The 20,697-nt window shown below is 33.9% G+C and overlaps 1 protein-coding gene across 1 annotated transcript in view; it reads left to right on the forward strand.

Annotated features, from left to right (window-relative positions):
* LOC126735636 (uncharacterized) overlaps positions 1–20,697 on the forward strand; it is a 36,515-nt gene that overhangs the window by 14,891 nt on the left and 927 nt on the right. Inside the window, exons 3-5 of the mRNA XM_050439700.1 lie at positions 644–779; positions 11,091–11,291; positions 11,361–11,466. Coding sequence (XP_050295657.1) covers positions 11,230–11,291; positions 11,361–11,466 — 168 coding nt within the window. The 5' untranslated portion in view covers positions 644–779; positions 11,091–11,229. The remainder of the gene's footprint in view (positions 1–643; positions 780–11,090; positions 11,292–11,360; positions 11,467–20,697) is intronic.

A 20,697-nucleotide genomic window follows, 5' to 3' on the forward strand; every position in this document is an offset into this window, starting at 1 on the left:
AGCAAGCAGAAGGGCATAGTGGCAATTCAAGAATCAAAATGGCGGATAGTATGGCTAAAAAGGTATCCAGTAGCAGACCTATTAGACTAGAAATGGTCTTTCCAATAACCATGAATCCGATATGTAAACAAATAAATGCGGATGCACTAGCAAAATGGAAAACAAGATAAATAGCATCATCGTGGAACGCTTTAGTGTTATAAAAAATAAATAAATTTGATTATGGTTTCTCCAAAACGTCATACGGAAAATCGCTTAACGCTGTTTTATAGAGCCTAAGAAATGGCCATTAGAAAGTGTCTTTTGTTTTTCCATTACTCTTTAAATAAAATCAGAAAAAAAAACGAAATCGGAAAATTTTAGTTTTTTAGGCATATCTCCCGGAATCTTAAAACTTTCTAAACGGCATATTATTAGCTTGAAAATGCCCAACTTTTATTATCTTTTTTATTTTCCAAGATCCCTATGATAGACACTGTATCTTGGACATATTGTATATTATAATATACAGAGTGTCCAAGACACGAAAATAATTTAACCATACCAATCACCTTTAATCAGCCTGAATTCTAAAACAAATTCCAAATATTCTTAAATAAGCTAACATTTGAGTACATAAGCTAACATTGTTTTAATGTTTTAGATTCCAGCTATGAAGAAATCCTTTCAATTCTTACAAAATTTCAACAACAGCTTGAAATTGCCAACTCAAGGTCCAACCCAACAGAATCGATTTACTTTGATTATTTTCACTTCTATTTGTCCCATCCTGCTATAACGTAAGTAAAAGTCAAAATAAAACTCCTGCTACTTTATTATGGAAAGTAAGCAAAACTTGTTTAATAATTTAAGTGAATTTAAATACTAAGTTAATTACACATGCATCAAACAAATGCTTTATTCAACTTAATCTAAAATTAAAAACAATTAACTGGATCACTAAAACAACATTTTAAATAGGATACCGTATATATTATATGAATCTTGCACTATACTCTTTAAAGCATTTTTTACTGAAAGATGTATAAACAAATTTTTGTTTTTTCTCTTAAGGTGCGGGACATAAGTGGAGGGGAGGTCGAGGGTATTATATGTCAAGTATTTTTGTAATCACAAAATTTTTATCAAAATAATTATGGAGTCATCTACTATTGAAGAACCGTTGCAGTTATAAGATCTCTTCTAATTAATGAAATATCCTAAACAATCAAAGTCCTGCTTTAGCTCCTCGGGATTACAGTTAATAGTATCCAACTATGAGGGTATTAACGAAGGAGGTTTTTAGCACAATATTTCGGAATCTTTATAATGATAAAGCTGCCAAGAATAAGTCCTGAAAAAGGCTAAAAGCTGATTTTGGAGAGCAAAATGAATTTTTATTCCAAATATAAATAAGTTTTTTTTCAATATAACCCAGTAAGTAAGTCCAAGCAACCAAATAATTCAACAAATAATTAATTTTGACTCTTATATGTTTCGTTAATTACGAACTGCGGAAGACCAAATGTTAGCGCAATATTTTATCATAAAATGTCAGTCTAGTCATCTAATAATAACCCACTGTTAAACCTATTGAAAAACCGAGTGTTCCTAAGATACATGGTGTAGTTTATATTCTTCTACACACACATACAATCCATACTTTTTTACGAACATTTATGTTTTTCCGAAAAAAGCAAATCGACACTTGTTTTTTTTTTCTATACGTATCTAGATCTTCTCATACCTCTCTACAGTATTTAAGAAGCTTAAAATCGGATGTATTAAAAAAATATATATTGCGAGCACGGCTGATCATACGGCATGTACATGCTATATTACAGATAGGAGATTAATGCTGTAGAAAAGGAGGTACATACAGTATATACCGAACTACTAAAATATAAGAAAAAAAAGACCTTATCACCCACCAGATGTCGTTCCGACGCGTGTATAGTATCCCACAATTTTAGCGTGAGATACCTGATTGGCCAGGATTTTTGCTTTTGCAGGATTTTGAAGAAACCAAATTCATTTATCAAAAATCTCATATCCCGGTGTTATGGCCAAAATTATAGATGCGAACTTTTGAAACAGGCATTTTTATCGAATTTATGTGTATCTGTACGGCTTATTATAAGAAAATAGCCAAGTCCAAGTCCAAACTTAATTATGAAACAAATGTACAAGAAAAACAGCAGAGTGAAATTTTAAGTGATACAACTATTAGTGATTATTGGGGTTAATATTGAGTCTTTATAATATGGTTTACTGAGTGGATTTTATTATACATCACAAACATAGATCAAACCTGGCTTCAAAAGTTCTGAAGGATTGAGGCGGCGGTCGTGAAAGGATATCAATGGTAGAAGTCTATGTAAAGGTCCCTAGTGGAACATTATCTCATACCTGTGTCAGAAGATTTTTACTTTTTGTCGTAAAAATTTCTCTCTAGTTCTTCCTTTTTCTTAGAGGTTTTGGTGCTAGTTTTACCGGTGATGTAAACTTAATGATAGGCTGAGGTCTTTTTGCGTAGGATATGAGCCTTAAAATCAACTAAATCAAAAGACGATATGAAAATATTATTATGATTAGTAATTTTAGTTTCATTAAAAGGGTTGAGAATGATTCTAATTTAATATTTATCATTTGTTCATTTTTAATTATGAAATGATTACATTATCGGCTGACGTGATTTTATAAATTTTAGTACCAGACCAACCTAAGCGAGCTGTGCCTTTGTTAAAATGTTTGGATTTTTTTTGTGCAATACTTGTGGGGCTAGCTAGAGGTGAGGAGGTAATTGACGGAACAGATATTTTGTTTTTCTGTTTCTTTCTGTTGATTTTTAAATGTCAACTGTGGTAAACTGGTAGTTAATATAAATGAGATTGGACTTTGGCCAGTTACTTTTCACCCAGGGGATTGTTCACTATGGGGTTGTTTTTGTATTTTTTTCTTGTTTCTTAAACCCGGTCTCAGACCCCTTTCTGCCTTCCACTTCCCCTAGCCGCTGGTTAGCTGAACCTATTATAACAGTAATTAGGCCGGATTCATTTTGGAAGAAGCAGGTTTCCGTTCGCCAAAATTAAGAGCCTCTACTTAAACTACACAGAGACGCATAGCTGAGAGTTATTAAAAATTAATTTCTCCGTCAGTGTAAATGTTTGGAAAGAGGTCACAGAATTATGGGTTTATATACGATTTAAAAAAAATTCAAAAATTAGTGTGAGAAAATAAAATATAAGGTAGAGTGGCTCTTTGCAGCCATTTGCAATATTAGAATGTCCACAAGGGTTTTTGCAGTTGAATAAGAAAAAATAATTAAAGTTCTATAAAGTTCCTAATTTTTTAATCTGTAATTATTTAAATATTATTAATTTAGAAACCTTGAGAGCCTTGTACGCGTTTACGTAATTTTTTAATACAAGGGTAATGCAGAATAATAATCGAAAACATGCAGAGTTGCTTTTTCCTTAACTGCCAGAAAAGTAATTATTGCCCTTAAGTCAACTCTAAGCTAAGTTTCTAAATCAACAAAAAAAATAAGAAAGGGGCTCTTACACTCAAACAGTAATTTATCACTATCATAACAGTATCATAATAATATGTAATAAGTACGTTTTTTTTCATATTTTTATACAAACTTACCAAAGACATAGTTATTATTTATTACGTATATTACGTACGTCAAATGTAAGTACGGCTCCCGACGCGACAGTGAAAAGTTTCATGAAGATCTGAGAGACAAGTACCTCGCGTACAATACGGCAACGCCGCGCGCTCTTGCTCTCTCCTCTCGCGTTTCGTAGCAATTCGGCATGACAACGACGCGACCCGATTGTCTATCGAAACTCGTGTTTAAAAAACATATTCCCACCCCACCAGACAATAGCTTGTTTTGTTATAAATATTATATTATTTTAAGAAGTAGATTCTTATAGGGAGTGGTAATAATAAGTTTAGTTGAGAAGAATTAAAAAATATAGTTTTAAAATTTGAAATAATTTAATGCCATGGAATTAAAGTTTTGTTTTTAAATGACATTGTCGGAAAATTAGTCTCCTTCAATCCTATCCAAAATAATGGAAACTATTTTGAATATTTTTTTTAATAATAAAAAAACTGACATAATGCCAGATTTGTAACCATTAGCCCGAGTGTCAGAATTATACAAGGGTACTGACGGCATTGTACGAGTAGTATCGGTTAGTTTACCAAATGGAGGAGTCACAAGGAGAGCAGTTTCCAAAGCTTGTGTTTTGCCGATTGGTGACGAAAATAATTAAAAACATTGGACATTTATAGACTTAGAGTTAGTATTAAAAAAAATTAAAAAGAAAGGTCATAGGTCGTAAACTATAAAGGACTTATGTAGTAAATTAGTAATATGCAAATTATTATTCTAGTTTGTAATAGAGATCTTGTTCTTGTTATCACCATATGTATAATGTATCTAGAATTATTTTTTGTTGTATCTTTTAAAAAGTGGACTTTTCAAGGCAGGCTATGTTAAGCCTTGTTCAAAAGTTTATTTAAATTTTACTTTTCTTGTACCGCGCGAAAACATTGTACCGATGCGAGGAGAGCTCCAAGACAGCGTGGGAGAGGGAGAATTCCATCATTATCATTAGAACATATCTGTTAGCAAGCGAAGTAATTATATAAATGATTAAAGTAAACGTTTAGTAGTATAATAATATTAACAAAAACAAATCAATGTAGATCATTTAACAATCAGTATCATATTTAAGTTGTGTGAGAGGACAGGTGGTCCTTCGAAATCCAGTGTTTCGAAACCCCTCCAACAGATCATGAATAAGCTTACTGGCCAACCAAATAACGTGGCCTCTGAGGCCACGTGCTGAAAAATTAATTTATTTTTTTTAATAAATAATTTTTAATAACAAAAATAATTCCATTGTGTATTGTAAAATATTTTTAATACTTAGATTTTTTACTTTAAGGCAATGTTACCAACTTTCCAAAAAAAAAACAAATTTTTTTTCATTAATTTTAATAATATACTTTTTTTAAAGTTATGTTGGTTGATTAACGTAAGATACCGTAATTTAAAATAATTAATCAACCATAATTAAATTTCTATACATAAAATGCAAATTCACAAATTAAAATATGACTTATTAACAAAAATTTATAAATTAACATAGGTTCTATGGTCTTCAACAGTTAAGTTTTGTGCTCCATCATCTTTATCAAGCTCCTCTATTCCAGACAATTCGCTTATCTTCGTCAGCTTCAGTGTCACTTTCTGTATCACTGTTCGCTTGATCCAGGTTATGTGCAATAGATTTTTTTATTCCCTCTGAAGTTTGCGTTTATGTGAGTATGGGAAGAATGAACATACGTTTCGTCCACTTATATTATGTCTCGACATTCCTCCCTAGACCGACGCAATTTTATTCTAAGCAATCTTGTAGGTTGATGCTCCATTAATATTTTCCGGTTTTGCTAAACTTTCTCCAGCGAAAACCAATTTTGTGGATACTTTAACGTAAAGTCCCTTTACATCCTTGATAGCCAGTATCTTCTACAATTTTTTTATGTACTGTTTTTAATGTGGGGACGGTCTTTTCTATCACTTAATGGTTTATTATGGTTCTGCGCAAAACTCCTAAAACAGCGTCGTCAAGAAGAGTATTTGTTTTTTTTTTGACGTCTTTTTTTGGGGTTGAAAACATTATTGCTTCGCCTGTTTCCATTTGGGTTGCCTCCTGTTTAATTCTCGGAATACTTCTTAGCGAAACGCTCGTTGCTGCTGCAACGCGGTTGGACCTTGAATAGAAATTTTTGTTTAAAAATCTGTCCGTGCTAGGTACCTGTTTTAAACTAGAAAAATTGCACAAAAAAATAAAGGAGAATTTTTCTTAGTCCTTTTGCTACCTAAATCCATAATCATTTGCTACCAAGGTGCCTTTAAGTAGGTCAGTTTTAAAAAGGATTAGATTATTAATAGTTCGAGTCTAAATAATGCCATAGTAAAGTATATTTAGGAGGTAACAATAAATGTAAAAAATCTACTAAATAATCTTTCCATAAATTTTATGATTTTGCCACATCATTATATTATGAGATAAATACATTTTTTATTTTAATTGGAAAACTAAATATCAGATGAACAGAATCATTTTTCACACTGTAACAACATTTAAAACAGCCTCTGGAAACTTAAAACAGCACTTTAAATTTCATGTTCTACATTTATTCATTAAATTAAAACGCTATCCAAAACGAACAATAGACCATAGAAAATTGTTTATGCAAAAGGGTTAAACATTTTGCAAAAATATACTCAATATAAATTAAACCACAGCGGTATTTAGAAATGTCAAACTTACAAAAATAATAAAGCTTATTATTTCACATCAAAAGTAAATTTATGAAAAAAAAAATTAAACATACCTTTTCTAGGGGAATACTAACTTCACCAACAGCATATTACTAAATACCTTACTAATTATCTCACGCCTTTGACCACTCAACACTTTTTTTGTAACTTTACTTTTAAAAGGCATTTTAAATAAATAAAAAAAATTAAGAACGAATAAAAAGTCATTATTTAAATGTTTCACAATTAAATTTAATACTCTGATTTAAACTCTCTAAACACTCCGAACGCACGAGTAAAAATGAGCTCTCTAGCTGCACGGAGGGTCTTGCCGCGCACCCGATTCTCAGAGGCCACGACTATTTGGTTGGCCTGTAGTAATAAGAATATAGGTACTGGCAAAATGGGAATAATTCGATTTGTGGCGCCACTGGCGTCAGCTTTACTAAACCGGTTGACCAAGTCATAAAAATCGAAGGCAATATTAATTATGGTGGGTGTTTCAGTCAGCAGTCTCGTACATACATATGAAATTTTAAAAGAAAAATTAATGACAAGGAAATTTTTAAATATTAAAACCAAATGAAATTTTAATTAATAGAATCTTAATCAAATAGATAAAAGTTACGATTCTCCAGATCCCGTCTAAAGCGTAATTAATTCTGTAACAAATATTTTAGTTTCTTAAATTGAACTTACCAAATTTATTAGAGGACGTCTTTATTTTAACCCAATGTCGTATGTGGCAAACATAAACAAACATGAACATGCCCAGTCCATTAATGTACTTTTGTCAATAAATACTCTGCCAAAAAGGGCGCATAAGCACACAATCGTGACCATCTAGATCTGGAGTCTTTTAGATCTGGAGTTTTTTACTAATACCATGAAATTTGGTATATCGATAGATATGAATATTTATAACCGCACCTTTTGACTTCAGTTGTTTTTTGCAACTTGTGTCTCACCGGAAGTGACACTAACTTTTTTATTTTAAATAGGACACTTGGTATATTATTACGTATTTCAATAAAAAGTAATATTCTGAGAACAATAATACCGTACACATTTGCTACTCTTTTTAATCATAGAAAAAATAATTTATTTAAATTTTAAAATAGGATGAATGCGTTAAAAATTTTATTTTATAATCAAGTAATTTGAGTTGTATATTTTACAAACTAAATTGTAAATTGACAAACCAACCTTTCTTTTGTTACAAGAGTTAAATAATAAAAAATATCTTTTCTTACTGTATCATAGAAATCGGTAGTACACATTCCACAAAACCCATTGCAAAGATTTTATGGCATGTTAACAAAAAATTCATATTTCTACCTGGTAAAAAGTAAATTGACATCCAGTTTGTTGTTTAAAATTTATTTAGAGAGCTAGCAGAATTTCAGAGAGTAGTTGGCATTTATAAAATCATGCTTAGTGGTATAGTGTTGTCTGTTGATATCAAGTCACGAATTATTGCTCATTATAAAAAAGGCCTTCGTCAGGCTGAAATCGCCGGTTAATACACGCTCTCAAGGGCAACTGGGAGACGAATAAAAAGTCATTATCGACGAATCAAAAATGTAATCTGAGAGGTCATGTTATTTCAATAAAAAAATCTTGACGTCCACGGAAAACTACCCCTAGCATAGGCAAATTAAGTTTATGAAAGGCAAGGCAAGATCATTACATCCAGGGAAATTTAAGAATTTTTAGCTTAAAAAGGAATGGCGTCGTCGAGTGCGTGTACCATTAGAAGACGGCTATAAGATAGTGAACTAAAAACTCGTCGTCCGACCAAGAATGTACGAAAAGAAACTTTCTAAAAAAATGTACGAGCGCGTTTACAATTTGCGAAGAAATATGGAGCTTGACCATCGACCAATGAAAGAATGTGATGTTTAGCGACGAATCAAAATTTAATATTATTAATATTAAATTTTGAAAAAAGGTACGTTAGGCGTTCAGTAGGCAAAAGATAGCTCCGAAGTACACCACAAGCACTGTAAAGCATGGAGGAGATTCTGTAATGTTATGGGGTTGTTTTTCTGGTCGAGGGATGGGTCCTCTGCATCAAATTGAAGGTACAATGGATCGTTATATGTATAAAAATATCCTACAAAACATGATGACGCCCTATGAGGATAAAGTTATGTCTCTTAATTATTATTTTCACCATGATAATGATCCTAAACATGCTTCGAAGCTTATTGAAGATTGGCTTAATGATGAAAAAATCAATGTTATTGAGTGGCCATCCCAGTCTCCCGACATGAACCTGATAGAAAATTTGTGGGATTATCTGGATAGACAAATACGAGATAAAAAATATAAAAACAAACAAGAACTTTTTAAGGCATTGCAAGATACTTGGGAATCAATTGACATCTCGCTGATCAATAAGTTAATTGAGTCTCTGCCCCGCAGATTGTCAGCTCTTGATAAGAAGCATAGCATTTTACATAATAATAATTAATATAGAATATTTCGTCTTGTTTTTATTAAAAGAAATAAAAAAATATTGGTTTGTCAATTTACTTCTGACCACTCTTTATGAAAATATATTCATTTTAATTTAATTTATGTACATTTATAATTATTTTTCCTTAGTAATTAGGTCTTCTATGTTTTACCATAATAACACTTATTACATAAAGAAATGGTACCTGCAGATATATAAAATAGTCAGTTTACTTTTGGCCACCAGTGTACATTTTTACACGCCTATTTAAGATGTCCAAACCAGCATTTTTGTCATTTAGTTTATTTTTAATAGCATGTTATTGAGAAAAACCACTTTTAAAATGCAATTTTTTTCCATAAAAAAGTCACGTATTTAATAGAATAAGCTTAATAATCATAGTATAAAAGCTTTTGATTTTTTGAAAACGGTAGCCTCCTACTGCGTTTACTAATATTTAAAATATTTACCAATGAGTTAATTATTTTGTTGGGTATTATTTTGTTATTATTTTGTCACTTATAGTAAAATCAATTTAGAAAACACTATTCCATATGCTTAAATATTGTGAAATAATTTTACTGGGTCAATTGTAAGCCAGACGTAAGAAACTGACACAGGAAATGCACCAGTCCATTACTTTTGAAAGTATGTACGGCACATACGACAATATTGGACATTCCTTTAAAAAGATTGCTATTGACGTTACGGCCCCGTTTATTGTATTACAAGCAGGAAAAATGTATATCATAATCGCGATAGACTACTTTAGCAACAAATAGTTTGAGGCATACCCTCTCTCCAAACCAGAAAGTGTCACCTCTAGTGTCACCGATGTTTATAGCAAATGAGTTAATCTGCTGATTTGGTGTACTTTCGGAGCTACATTCAAACCAAGGACAAATTTTGGAATTCTACTGATTTCAGAATATCTGTAAAACGTTTAGAGTCAAGAAGACTTGGATTACTGCAGTACCCCTGCAGTCAGATGCAATGGTAGCACGCATAAGTAGAACTATTTATTGGTATTTGGCTACAGTAGTATCTAATCACTAAAGAGACGGGTATAGCTTTCTTCATTTATTTCTGCTGGCTCATCGATCCGATAAAAAAACAGAACAGGTTTCTGTCTCTCATGCGCTCTGAAATTTGAATGCCTGCCAGGGAGGACTTCGACAAAGTTCGTCCATAAAACTACCAGGCTAAATTGTGAAATTTTTCATGAGGTATCTGATATTTTAAAGACTCAAGTACAGATAGAGCCACAGTAGTCCATCAACTGTCGCCAGTTTGTGACCAACGATATTCTTCTGTATTTGTGATTTTTCTTAAGATTTTTAGCAATTAAACGTAGTTGCCAAAATCCAATCCGGTCATATTCATTTAAGATTTTGCAAACCAGCTAAAAAGGAAAACTATCTTCTCTACTCCGGTCCAGCCAGCAGACGTAGAGAAAACCGCTGTTGTTACACCCTTTAGTTTGTACGAATTCCCCCGTAGGCTCTTTGGAGTGCGCAACGTGGCCCAAACGTGCATTTTCTCGAAGATTGGATATCGCTTTTTGACGTATCAAACGCATGCATTAAACGCTTTTATCGTCCCTCAAAGCCACTCCCATTGCAGCCGACGCGGTATCCTGGAACGAAGCACTTTAGTAAAACCTCTAGTCATGCTAAGTGTACGCAACAAACAATACATTTTGTATACAGCTTTCGAGTTAATCTCTAGCTCACTAGCCCGCTCTCGTGGACAGTTGCTTCTTCCTAGTGCTGCCGTTCGTAATGAACATCAATTTGTCCAGCGCCTTTGCCAGAACATAAGAGCGTTAAGCCTAATACCAACCAGCAACCACTAAGCTCGCGCTAAATACATATGTCCAGCCGGATTTCCAGATAATAATGCATGTCTTCGTACGTAATGACCAAGTGAAGCCGTTTTTTTTCGCCACATCCATTTTTTAATTCAAAGTTTTGAAAAGTCACAATTTGGAGTCTTCTTTAACCGACTCAAATGAAATATGTGCTGGTGCCTCATCGAATATTGAAAGAGGTGTCAGAAAGAAGTCAACGTTAACGATCCGAACTGTGAACACGTTCTTACTTTTCGATTCAATATTTTTGTTCCATTTTTTATTAGTTGTAAGTCATCTAACCATTAGTAACTGTTACAAATAAATGTTAATGAACAACTAGCAAATCAAGTTAATTTTCCTGCTGACTACTATGGTAGTGGACTAAATCAATATATATTTATATTATATCCTTATGCTATTTGAAACTTATGTTGTCATTTATTTTTTAGTTTAGATGCAGATATAACGAATGGAACGCTAACGATAAAGCAACCAAAAATAATTAATCAATTTAGAATTTTACCAAATTTATCTTTTGAATTATTTAACTTGACGTTTCCAGAGATTTTTATTGATGGAACATATAATATGTCTAAGAGCTATGTTGGAAAACATGAACTTTTTGATGTTTATGGCGCAGGACATTTTAAGTAAGGACTTAATATAGGAAAAAAAATTGAATTTATATTTAATACTAATATAACATGTTTTATTTTTAGCTTTAATCTAACAAACTTCTCTGTGTCTGCTGTAACAGGGCCAATAGTAGATAAATCTAAGTTATGCATTTCTTTTGAAGTAAATGTTTTTGTAGGAGGATATCACGTAAGTAGGCCTAAGGTTCAAGAAACATAAAAATGGTAAACACACTGAAAGCTATAGTTAAGATTGCTATTTTTATTATATTTTAACGTGTTTCTGAACAACTAAAGTTAGCAAATAAAAAAATAAAATAACTCATTAAAATAAACTTGCGTGCATAGAAATCGGGCCAGTGTAAACTTTTGACTTTAAATATATTTTTTTAAAAATTATCCATCAGTTCAAAAAAAGAAATATGCTGTTTGAAAGACAATTACAATTTAATATCCTTTAATGTGAGTAGAAATTTATCAAGAAGGCTTATCGTTTATATACGTAGCCACCGGTAAACAAATGAACCGTGTTTATGTGGTGATTGTAACGAATATAACAAAATTGTCAAATAATAAAATTATTGCGTTTGCAACTGAAATTAGCATATTATTCGTTTTTCATAACCTTAATAGTGTTCAAGTCTGTTAATTTAATGCATACTACACCACAAAAAGCCGCCCAAGTTATTGCTTTAATCGAAAATCAACTTAGTCACCGAGCTGTTGCTAGACAATTGGATATGACTCGCGCAGCAGTTCGAAGAGTGTGCCAACGTTATGAGGAGACTGGATCCTTTCATAGGCGACCTCGAACAGGTAGGAAGCGATTTACAACCGCTCGTGATGACTGCTTTATTGTTTCAACAATATTAAGAAATCGTCACCTTAATGCCGTTCAAGTGCAACGACGGCTCCGTGAGGTGCGAGGAGCGCCTATTAGTCAGTGGACAGTGAGACGAAGACTGCAGGAAAATAACCTGACCCCTAAAACACCTGCGATTGGTCCAAAACTTACTCCAGCTCATCGGCAAGCACGCCTGCGTTTTGCAAGGGATCATCTGAATTGGACGTTGGAACAATGGGGATCTGTTCTGTTCTCAGATGAGTCCAGAATATGCCTCCATGGTAGCGACCGAAGAAGGAAAGTGTACCGAAGACCAAGAGAGCGATTTGCAGATTGCTGCTTTGAAGAGCAAAGTGCGTATGGAGGTAGTTCCTGCATGATCTGGGGTGCATTATGGGATGAGCTAAAACGAAGAATTCGAGCTAGACTTCGTACCCCAAACTCGATCCCAGAGCTTATTGTTGCAGTAGAAGAAGAGTGGCTAAACATCCCACAAGAAACAATAGCAAACTTGATTAGATCTATGCCTAATCGTATGAGAGATGTTATTAGGGCAAGAGAAGGTCATACCCATTATTAAAAAATTAAGTGTTAAGTTTTAAATTGTCAATAACCCTATTTATGTTAATAATAAAAAATCCTAATTTTCTTAATGCAGTAATTTCACTATGTTAAAGACAGTATGTTCAAATAAGTTTTCATAAATTTATACTCATATTAAAGGATATTAAATTGTCTTTCAAACAGCATATTTCTTTTTTTTGATCTGATGTATAATTTAAAAAAAAAATATATTTAAAGTCAAAAGTTTACAGTGGGCCGATTTTTATGCACGCAAGTGTATTAAACTGAACCGAACAAAGGGAGCAAATAAGTTTAAAAGAATAAGAGATTTTAATCTTAATGACATGCATTAATTTTGAAACTAGCAAGTAAAGGAGAATAAAAATATAATAAAATTATAAGTAGGTATATTATATTATAGGCATAATTTTATTTTGTACAACAATTTATAGTTAATATTTTTACTCATTGGTATTACATTTGCGAGTAAAGAAGGTAGTATTCATTTTGCGGATTTCTGCTAATATGGGAGTTACTACTAACAATATATTTTAAATCAAATTAATAGTATCAAGATATTCCAGTACATTTTATTTACTTTTAAACATAGCGAATAATAATACTGAAATAAAAAAGTGAAATTTTAAATAAATATTATTAGTTCTAAATAAACTCAATTCATTTACAAATATTGTTTTCAAAACTACTACTTATTTGGTTTTGCGATATTTATCTGTCAAGGTAAACAACAAAAATGACTTTTGGCCAATATTGCGAATCTGCTTTATACCAACAGTCACTAAGAAAGACACTACCGAGACAGAAACTACGTTAACAAGAAAGCTACCTTTTTCAAAATGTAAACATAAAGTAAAACTTACCAACCAACAATCGCGCCTTATATGAAAAACGTTGACATTTTTTGGCAATAGATAGCCCACAATACATCCGAGCCAACATTTAGCATATGTGTATATTTTACGAGTATTTAAAAAAAAAATCCAGAGTATTTTACGAAAATAAATTGTTAGTCTGGCTTCTCATTCAATCTTAAGCTCTATGGTACGAGCCACGAGTTTTCACAATAAGCTCGCAATAAGATTGAAGTAAAGGTGGTGTAAGAAAATAAGCGAAACTTGGGTATGAAGTTAAATCTCCTCTCAAACTCCATAAGGGACTAGCACACAAGCCCGTAAATAAACAACTTGCTGCTGGAAGTATAATACTTAAAAGAAAAGGTATAAATATCTTGGGATGATTAACAACGAATGCACAACATAAACGTTTATCTTACAATTAACTTGCTTCTTTCACTGATCATCCCTCCTTTGTAATGCCTATGTATATCTACAGGCTTCGCTGCTGCTTTAGTTTCACCTAAAACAAACAAACGACCAACACAACAAACAATAAAAGTACACATATTGTATTTTGAAATCTATTGTTTTATTTTCTCATTATCTCGACACATAATATTTTTGTATACAGGGTGTCAATTCGAAAAATGTCAATGCAAATATCTCTGAAACTAAAAACGTTAGTAAAGTACAATTTGGTGCAAATGTTATACAGGTGGGGGGAACCATGTTTTGGTTATAAACTGAGTCACCGCTCAATGCACGCCAACCCCAAAATTTTGAATGGCACCACCTCTCTTGTAATACCTTAAATTAAGATCTTTTGGAAATAGTATTTACCTGCGTAAGAATATTTCCTAAATTTTATACAATGTCAAAGAAAGGTATAAGTTCAATAAAATAAACTCTGTTTTATAAAGTGGTATTTTATTTAATTAGATGCTCAAAATGCTTTCCATTTTGGATTAAAAAAATATCATATTTTCTTTCAAAGCTTAATTTTGAGAGCCTTTCCTTTGTGAAATCCTTCATGAAGCATATGGTTTATGAAGTTCTGTTAAAATTTTGCATAGTATCCGAAAATGCATAAAAACATATACCTTTTCATTAAAAAAAAAACTTTGGTCTCTACTACTGTTGTGATGCCTCCTGTATATGAAAGATATTTATAATTTAACACTTCTTGAGCGTTCACGAATTATTAAGGAGGTTCGGGACTTTTTTAACACAAGATGTGTATATAGCTGCTTGAATCGAAAATCGATTTTACGTATAAAGTGCATACAAGTTTCATTTTATTCAATAATACAAGAAATAAATAAAAATAAATAAAAACTTAATAAGACTGGTTGATTATTCAGAAAAGTCTGACTTTAGAAATGGAATTCATATCAGGTTGTCGAATTAGTAGAACTATGGATGGTACGAGAAACAAAATAAAATACTATTCGTTCTCTTTTTTAAATAACATGTTCGACACAATTTTTCCCTACATCAGTCTCAAACTTTTGTACAACTCAAACGAATGTTTTCAATCACCTCCGTACTCAGGTAGACGAACGACTGCATTTCCTTAGCCGCTTTTTATGGTTCCCCAAACCAGTTTGATCGGGTTAAAGATGCAATAATAGGCAGTCTTGGGAAAGTAGGTCTATGACATGCAGAAATACTACTATCAATAACGTACTCTTTCTTGAAATTATAATTTTTAATAATTTGCAGTAAATCTTTTTTATTGGGAACTTTTTCTGGAATATCAATGTTTTGAGTTTTAATAAAATCCAAAATATCTTCTTTTTTAAAACAGGTATTCGAAAATGGTAAGAATTGGCAATGCAATTACGATCACATAGTTGGGTGAAATTTTTAGCAAAACCTGATCTCTGAACCAGTTTTCAAATAATTCCGAATGATTTCGCAATGTTTTTTTGTTAATAAAAGCAGTGCATACGGCACAAAGCCATGCACAGCCGTGCGCAAGGCATTTTTAGAACACATTTATTAGATTTGTCAACTCAACCAAATTTAACAACGTTATGCGTATCGAACCATTAAAACCGTTTCATTTAAATACACTATGCTTCTGTTTAATTCTTGATAGCTTTTAATATTGCGTAACTATTCTTGATAAAATGCAACGATATGCCGTGATTCCATTATAACCATCCCATTGTCAAGTTTTTTATACTTAAACCCGCACCCCACTAAACACTACAGAAAATCTCTAGGCTACTGTAATATACGGGTGTCTAGGATACAGTACAACAGTATATTTCTGGATATTTACTTAGTTCAGTGGCAAATAACATCTTTGGTCGGGTTAATCATTTTTCGTAACTTCCGGTTTTAGTTGACCTGCTGCCGCTTTATAGAATGATCTATAATATATCCAACTTTAACAACACAATCAATTATAGACCAATATATATGAACGTGAATTTTTCAATTAGGAGTTGTAATTATTGCTTCTGAGTCATCCGTATTTTCGCGTCGAAGACAACGATATATATTTAGAACATTGAAGTAAGTGTTTATGTTTAAATTCCTGGCGTTGCTCGTTACTTGCATGCGTATGCATCAGAAGTAGAAGAAGACAACTCCAAGGTTCTTGAGGAAGCATCATCGGTTTCAAGTGGCCGCCTAAATGTCAATATAATAACAACGATAAGAACAACAATACAATGTAACAAACAACGAGACCAAACTTAACGAGATATTTAATTTCTTTGTCCCGAACGATACCGCCATATGCGTGCTGCTCTTTAGTAACCTAGGAGGCCACAATAACAAGAGAATTTAGGAAAATATTGTACTATTCGCACTGTTTCGGTGTCTTCATTAGTTAGCCCCGATAAAGAGGCGTTTGGTCGGATGCGTTTGATGGCTTTTTATTTTATTTTTTGCTTATTCAATTTGTACTAGTTGAACTATCCATATTGTTTTCGTTTTTGTGTTTCACAATTTTGTATCAATCTAACAATACTATTTTATCCTATTTCCAATTTTTGTCTTTCAAGATATTTATTTCTATTTCAGGTTTAAACGATATATAACAGTTCAGTTTCTAGAGGTTTAGCTGACGGCAGAAAACCTCAACATTTCCTGATTTTAACGTTATCTTTCGGGGGTATTATTATTCTTAAAGCTTGCCATCACTTGATTTTTCAACAAATGATTACAATCACATTAAGCATTTACATATGGCAGACAAGAGACGTAATGTAAGCAGCTCGATAGATTTGCTTCTTGGTGCCGATTTATTTTCTTAAGCTCTAAAGGATGGTCAAATTCAAAGTTATCCCGAACAATCCACAGTACTAAAGACTATCTTCGGTTGGGTTCTTTTGGGTAAGGTATATAATCCCAGTTTCCAGAAAAATTATAGTTCTCTATATTCTACAATTATTTTGATTAACCAAAATCTTAATACATATCTGGAAAGGTTTCGCGAAAAATCGAAATAATTTTTAATTAAATTTTATTAATTAACACCAGATGAGCTTAAATATGAAGAACATTTTTCCACAATATCTTGGGGCGTGTTATTTATTAACTGCCTTTTAAAAATCCCGTGACTAATCTGACCTTATGCTTTCAGTTCTAAAGGAAAATTCCGTTACTTCCGAATATTTTTCTTGACCAACCCTCATTAAATTTCAGACGCTTACTTACGACATACTGAAAATGACGTAGTAGGCGACTTTCAGAGTGCATGAAATTCATGTGTATACATTGCCATATCTTGCCTTTAACAACCTCTCTTTCTGTAATGATCGATTCCCCAACTTCTATAGATATATATATTGAGTTCGATCCTTCCGAGCATTTGATATGTTGTCTCCATATGTTGCTCCATATGCACTAATGTATTGACTGTTATTTTCGTTCCGCCTTTTTCCGTTTTAATTTTTTTTTTCGAAACCGTTGCTTGGGGTTATTTTACTTTGGTATTTTAGAGCAATCAAAAGCTGCGATTGTTATTACATCAGTTAATAGGCCTATCATGTTTTATTTTGTTAAATTACTTCCTGGTATTAAGTTGACATAGAAAATGTTAGATCACTACCTGATTTCTCCACTGCTTAAAGGCTTATCCGAGAGGTAATAGGGAACTCTACGCTCCTTTAATTACTTAAAGCGGTGCCCGAGGCATGTTTATAGATAGTTCGTACAGTCGCCAAAGTTAGAGGGATTTTTGTGCGTTGTGGGTATTTTTTTTACGTATGAGTGCAGAAATCCGCTACAATAGCATTGGAGATGCAGATGAAAAAGAAGATTTGACTGAGTAGAATATTCGGTAAATAATTTTATTGATAAAAGGTTCTTGCAATTTAGTTTAGCATTTATGGAAATCAAGATACTCTAGTATGATGCATACTTTCGACAATTATCGCATCAGGAGCGTTACTACGTGTAGGCGCCAGCATTCTACACATATTAACCTCGTTAAAACTAAATTCTGTGAATCTAGACTAGACATCGATAAAATTCCCGGCAACAACGGAGGAGGTAGGCTAGGGCTGCCGGCAAACCCAAGGGCCTTTGTGCTCGACTACTAACTCTCCTCCCTGGCTGGTTACGCTAGAGTCACGCTGAAGTGAACTACGCTTCGCCTTTGCCGGGGGATCCCATGGATCTAAAGCATAAGGCATAAAACCGACCAAGACACCCTGAGAATTCTGGAACTTCAAAATCCTGTCCTCCCATGTTCTCAATAAATGGTATCGGAGTGTAAGGAAGATGCTAAAAACCTCAGGTTGGTTGTTGGTGTCAATGAGAGATGTATTTTATAGCATCACCCTCTGATGAGCTATAAAATATCTGGCTACCGCTGCCAAAACACCAACCACTCCAGCTTCCGAGGAGCCAGGGCGAGCAACTGATGATTGCCCTTCCAGAACCGAGGAGGCATGCTAGTAGCTAGCCTTTTACACATAGGCTACTAGCGGCGAGCACTTACTGCTGGTAAGTTTATCTAACCTAGCCTGAGTTATATTTATATTGCACCATGCCCATAAAATTCCTGCAGGCCAATCTATAGAACGAAAGAGTGCCTACTGCTGTTTTGTGCAAAAGTCTCAGTGAGCTTAATATTGATGAGCCCTGGACTTACCAGAGTTTTATGTCTAGGCTTGGGGTTAACTAGCGGTACATTGCATAAACATGTTAGTCGACGCTATAGAAATCTGGGTTGTTTTCCCCTTACAGGTCTCTGCACAAGAGACCTATTAGCAGTCAACTGAACAATCAATAGGTTCGCGAAAAGACATGGTAGTCTGCTCTGCCAACTTTCCCATCGATATTGATTCACCTTCCCTGGTCGTTACTGCACTGTTCTCCCACTTCTTCTGGGATGCGATTCCAATTCGCATCACGGCCTTTGAGGATATAGAGATGAAAACCTAAGAGGCCGTTAAAAAGATATGGTTCTACGAGATAAAGGTACTCCTATGCAAGGTACTGTTCAAGGACCCAGTTGGTAAAATGGGGTCGGAGTCACTTCCAGATGGCGTTTTTACAACCAGTGAAAGAGAGACCTTAGAAGTTATGCTACACACTCACTTTTCAGGCTTTAAGTCGTCTCAGGATACCTCTTACAGTGCTCGGACCCCGACTTACATTTAATACGAGACTGCTGGAAGGATAATCAACTGCAAGAGGGTCAAGTAGGCAATAAAATCATTTCGCCCCGGGCACGATCATATTCATTTCCTCTGCAAAATGGGTTAGATGAACTAACTCCGTATGTCGCCAGACTATTCAGAACTTCTATTGCTCATCTACATTCTAAAGTTAGGGTGTAAACCATGAAAAAGAGACTACACATATCCCAAATCGTACCGACTGTTTTGAATCTGCCTTACCAGTTTTCTTCAGAAGATAATGGAAGATAAAGTCATTAAAAGACTCCTGCATGTGCCACAAGACGCCTACCACGTGCGCAAATCTACGGACTTAGCCCTACACCACCTCGTAAGAAAGGTGGAGGATGGTCTAGGCAGTGGTGAGGCCTGCCTGGGTGCATTTCTAGATACTAAAGGGACGTTTAATAATACCTCTTACAAAGTTATCAGCAAAGCACTTGAGTGCAATGGCTCAGAACTCTGCTCTGTGAGTTGGATAGAGATCATGCTCGCAGCGTTATATATCTGCCCAGCTCAACAGCGAGGTCGTCAAAACATTGGCGGGTAGAGGCTGCCCGCAGGGAGTAGTATTATCCCGAATCTTCTGATTCCTAGTGGTTGATAGCTTAATCGAATATTTAAACAAGGCCGGCCTATATATACACACAGGTCTACGCTGATGACTTGGTAAATTTGTGCCCGGGAAAAACGCCGCCACAATGCAGAGCCCGATAATAAGGGCTCTGCGTATTGTGAACAAATGGTACCCCTCGGGAGCCCCAGGATCAACTTCAAAAAGACAGAGATCTCACCAATCACGAAGGGACATAACTTTGGCACAACACCTGTTGTCTCTCTGGTTGGAGTGCAGTTGCAATACTCTAGGACAGTCCGATCTTTGGGAATGACATTAGATTCAAAACTCTCCTGGTACGATCACAAAGATACAGGAAGTTTAAGAGGCCACTTGCGCGCTAAATGCTTGCATAAATGCTTTCAGGAACACCTGTTAGCTAAAGCACCATCTATTATCAAACCTGTTTTTACATACGGGGCTATTGTTTGGTGACCATGCACACAGAGCAAAATTCTGGGCCTAACTGGATAATGTCCAGCAACTTGCATGTCTCAGTATAATGGATTCCATGCGGACGACGCTAACTAGAGCATTAGAAACTTTGTTGAGCCTTTCACCCTCTCCTTCTGATAGGAGATGGACCACCAAGCAAGCGAAACAGGCCTTGATTGAAAAAAAATAAAAATAACCAACCATGCTCTATGGACATCAGTTTCAAAACTAGCGAAGCAACGAATTGTAGAGGAACAGCTCATAAAAATAACGGGTCATTCAAAGACCAAACCAATCTCTTATCTACAAATGGACAAGGAACATCAAGAACTTATTATTGAAGAAATGAGATTAAATAAAAAGAATGATAAGTTAAAACCAAACAATTCTTTAACTAATCCAAATAACAACAAATATTATAATTATGTTTTTAATACATATTATTAATTTTTTTGTGTATATA

Source organism: Anthonomus grandis, chromosome 4 (assembly GCF_022605725.1).
Source record: "Anthonomus grandis grandis chromosome 4, icAntGran1.3, whole genome shotgun sequence".
Lineage (NCBI taxonomy): Eukaryota > Metazoa > Arthropoda > Insecta > Coleoptera > Curculionidae > Anthonomus > Anthonomus grandis.